Source organism: Pseudomyrmex gracilis, unplaced genomic scaffold, assembly GCF_002006095.1.
Source record: "Pseudomyrmex gracilis isolate BER0280 unplaced genomic scaffold, ASM200609v1 scaffold_0, whole genome shotgun sequence".
In the NCBI taxonomy this organism is placed as follows: Eukaryota; Metazoa; Arthropoda; class Insecta; order Hymenoptera; family Formicidae; genus Pseudomyrmex; species Pseudomyrmex gracilis.
Window position 1 is genome coordinate 1,738,858 of NW_018020584.1, and position 3,280 is coordinate 1,742,137.

At 39.5% G+C, this 3,280-nt stretch overlaps 1 protein-coding gene across 1 annotated transcript in view; it reads left to right on the forward strand.

Annotated features, from left to right (window-relative positions):
* The first annotated feature begins 2,127 nt into the window (after positions 1-2,127).
* Positions 2,128-3,280, forward strand: part of LOC109863896 (protein split ends-like) — a 4,883-nt gene continuing 3,730 nt past the window's right edge. The window contains exons 1-2 of the mRNA XM_020444565.1: positions 2,128-2,189; positions 2,870-3,239. Coding sequence (XP_020300154.1) covers positions 2,136-2,189; positions 2,870-3,239 — 424 coding nt within the window. The 5' untranslated portion in view covers positions 2,128-2,135. The remainder of the gene's footprint in view (positions 2,190-2,869; positions 3,240-3,280) is intronic.

Consider the following 3,280-nt stretch of genomic DNA (forward strand, 5'->3'; position numbering starts at 1 on the left):
CAGCGTTGACCGCTCGATAGCGCCGCTTACCCGCGCTAGAAAAAATCAGTCCGGGAACTTTCCGGACAAACTGTGTATTATTCGCAAACACATAATAAATTGGATACGTATCTTTTTATACTTTTAATTTTATAAATATACAACACGCACGTATATATTTTTATATCGTCAAGAAATTTTTGGCGATAACTTAATATTCTACGTGCTATCGCAATATAACAAGATCAATACACGCACAAGGCGAATATCATCTGGGCAATAAATATTGCACCGTGCGGTTGATAAAGTCATCTATTTGTCGACACAGGCAGTATCATGAGCGAAAATATAAATTGGAATTTCTTTTCACGTCCATGAATACAGCCATGAAATTCCGTTCGTCGCAAGCTAAGCCAAGAAAATTACTGTGATTCTCCCGCTCGTGTCAACATATCGTTTCGTGTTACATGTACAGGGTATTCCAGATCTAGCGCAGCACGTATCATCTATAGAATCTTTTTCAAGCAATTTGGAATTGATTTCTCTTCAGCGCGAAGATATCGAGAGAAAAAACATACTTATTTCTTACAATGCGATGATTTTCTGAATAAGTTAAGCGATACAAAAATATTGTGCGCGATTTATGTAAAGACGTTGCACGACAAATAAGATTTTGCTGCCGAGAAAAATACTTTTTAGGAAAGTTACTTTTTGTTTTCTCAAATAGAGATATTAGAAATCAAAATATCTCAAGATGAAAACGTCACTCCTTTCTTTATTTCAACACGTGCACGTTGCGAACGCCGTTCCGAATCTGATTCGCTGAAGTTTCGAAACAATTGGACTACAATTTACTTGCATAATGACTTCTCGTCAATTATCTCTTTCAATTAAAGCACAGTTTGCCGACGCGGTGCGCGAACAACTATAATTGGCCCATTTAAGCTTGAATGCACGCAGAATTTGATGTAATGACCGCGTGAAAAATCGCGCCGTGAAACTTTTTTCACTTCGGTTGACATAATCGATCTGAATCTATCGCTTAGCCGAGCAGAATTCCTGTATGTATTTTTATATCTCGTAAAATTGTCGTCTTAAAAATTGTCGTAGGAAAGTGAGTGTATTATTATTATTACTTCGAGAAAACACAAAACGTGTATAGTAACTCACAACATAATAGCGCAAAATACACATCGCGGTATTCGCACAGTTTTCGTTTTGTTATTAATTTATCCAAGCATTTTGTGCGCGCTGAATAAGAAGACAAATTTCCATCATATAATAACGGTCGGTTCAAAGTAATGGCTTGTGGTTAATTCTCTCGATCATATTCAATCTATAGCGGGACTGCAATTTGCTTCGTTCAATCTTTGAGGCAATAATCTACGTGATCTGACGTGGAAAACCGCAGGTGATCGTGTGTGACTTATTTAAGCGGAGCGCATATTGTCACGATGTTTTCGCGCGCAAAAAGAAGACCATTATCAATTTGACTAAAATGGACTAAAAGCGAAAAGCCAATCGGGAAAAGGGTTATCGACTGCTTATGGAAAATTCAAAATGTTCAAATGTCATATCGCGCAATTATCGAATGTCAGCTGTTGACAACCGTTTGAATTTGATTGATTTAATTATTGCGTGTACAATTTGTGACAGCCGCGTGTTTCTAAAGAGAAGAAGAATAAATCGACGACTGTGTTAATGCAAGTGCAAAATGCTGATACGCTCGTGTGAATATTGACGCGCGGCAAAATATTCGTATACAAAAATATAAATCATAAAATCGCGGAATAGAGTGTCTCAGCGGATTTTCCGCGTGTTACGATACTTTATTTGTAAAAAAATGGCGTGTTGCACAATGCGCGTTAATAATAGACTAAATAATGAGAGTTCGCGCGCGGGATGCTTTCAGATCGGCTTCGGCCGAGCGACGATCTTGTGCAACCCGACAGAGAAAGGAGGAAGCCGAATCGAAGGAGCGATCGATGCAGGACCGATTGCCGTGGCGGCTCCTTCGACACTACGAGGTGCCGCCTAATCGCTGTGAAACTGTCATATCATTCGCGAGTGGTTTTCTAATAGAGAAAACGATCTCGATATAATTGCTCGGCCGCGTCAGGACCGCGGCTCAGTGTTTGTCGCGGACTCGGAGAATCATGAAAAGCAGCCAGAAACCGGTAGCGTCGGCGCTACTGCTGATAATCCATTTGGTAATATTTTGTTAACGATTCCGAAAGCACGACTTTTAACGAAACAAACATACGATACGCGCGAGCGTGAAGGATAAGAATAATCGACCGACACGAATTTAATTAATTAAATACATAAAAGATTAACACATATATCAATTAATGAGTTTTTAACATTTTTTTTAACGAGTATGTAATACGAATATATTTAGCAATAAAGTAAAATTCGCTATGACAAACATTAGAGTACGTACGATTCGCAATAAATGTGGTGGCTGCCAGTGACAGACGATAGCGCGTGTTCGTGTCAACTTTTTAATTAAAGCAATGAGGTCGCGAGGGGACGAATAAATAAGTAATGCACAGATTGCACACAGTGTCGAACGGATTGTTTTGATATATTACATGGAATCTTGTTCGAACTGACATTAATCTAATTAATATATGCGTGACATATTTAGCAAGTATAAATTTGCCACATTTATGAATTAATGTTGCTCTTTTATGTCATGTCAATTAAATGCACAAGACTAAATGAAAAAGACCATCGAATGGTGTCGTTCTTTTAAACGAATAAAAGCTACGTTGATGTTGTGCGGTCGGTTAAAAAAAAAAAAAAAAAAAAACAATATGCAAAACATATTTACATATTTATGACGTTGTAATCTGCACAAAATTAATGTTGACGTGTGTGTTCGCAGTTGACATTACAAATCGATGATGCGGTCGCGAAACGCGACGCTTCAAACGCGGGTAGCGATTCGAAAATTATTCTCGAGGAAGTGATCATCACCGGAATTAACGGCAACAACACTCGCGTGACCGCGAGTGCGGTGGCGGAGGATCCGTCGAAGATCGGCGAGGAAGTACTCGCGTTTCTGTCCAAGGATCAGACACGCAGGAGACGCTCGAAACAGGCGTCGAACCTTGATCAGAACGCGGCGTCGTCGATCGTTGATGAGGTCACTGAGGACGATCTGGAGAGGCTGAAGCGAGTGATCGCAAAATACGAGCCACAGAGGATCACGTCGAGAAAAGCCAAAAGGAAAATCGTCAACCTGCAGAACGCCGGTAAATAAATCGAGATTACTCTTTTTTTTTTTTTTTTTTTT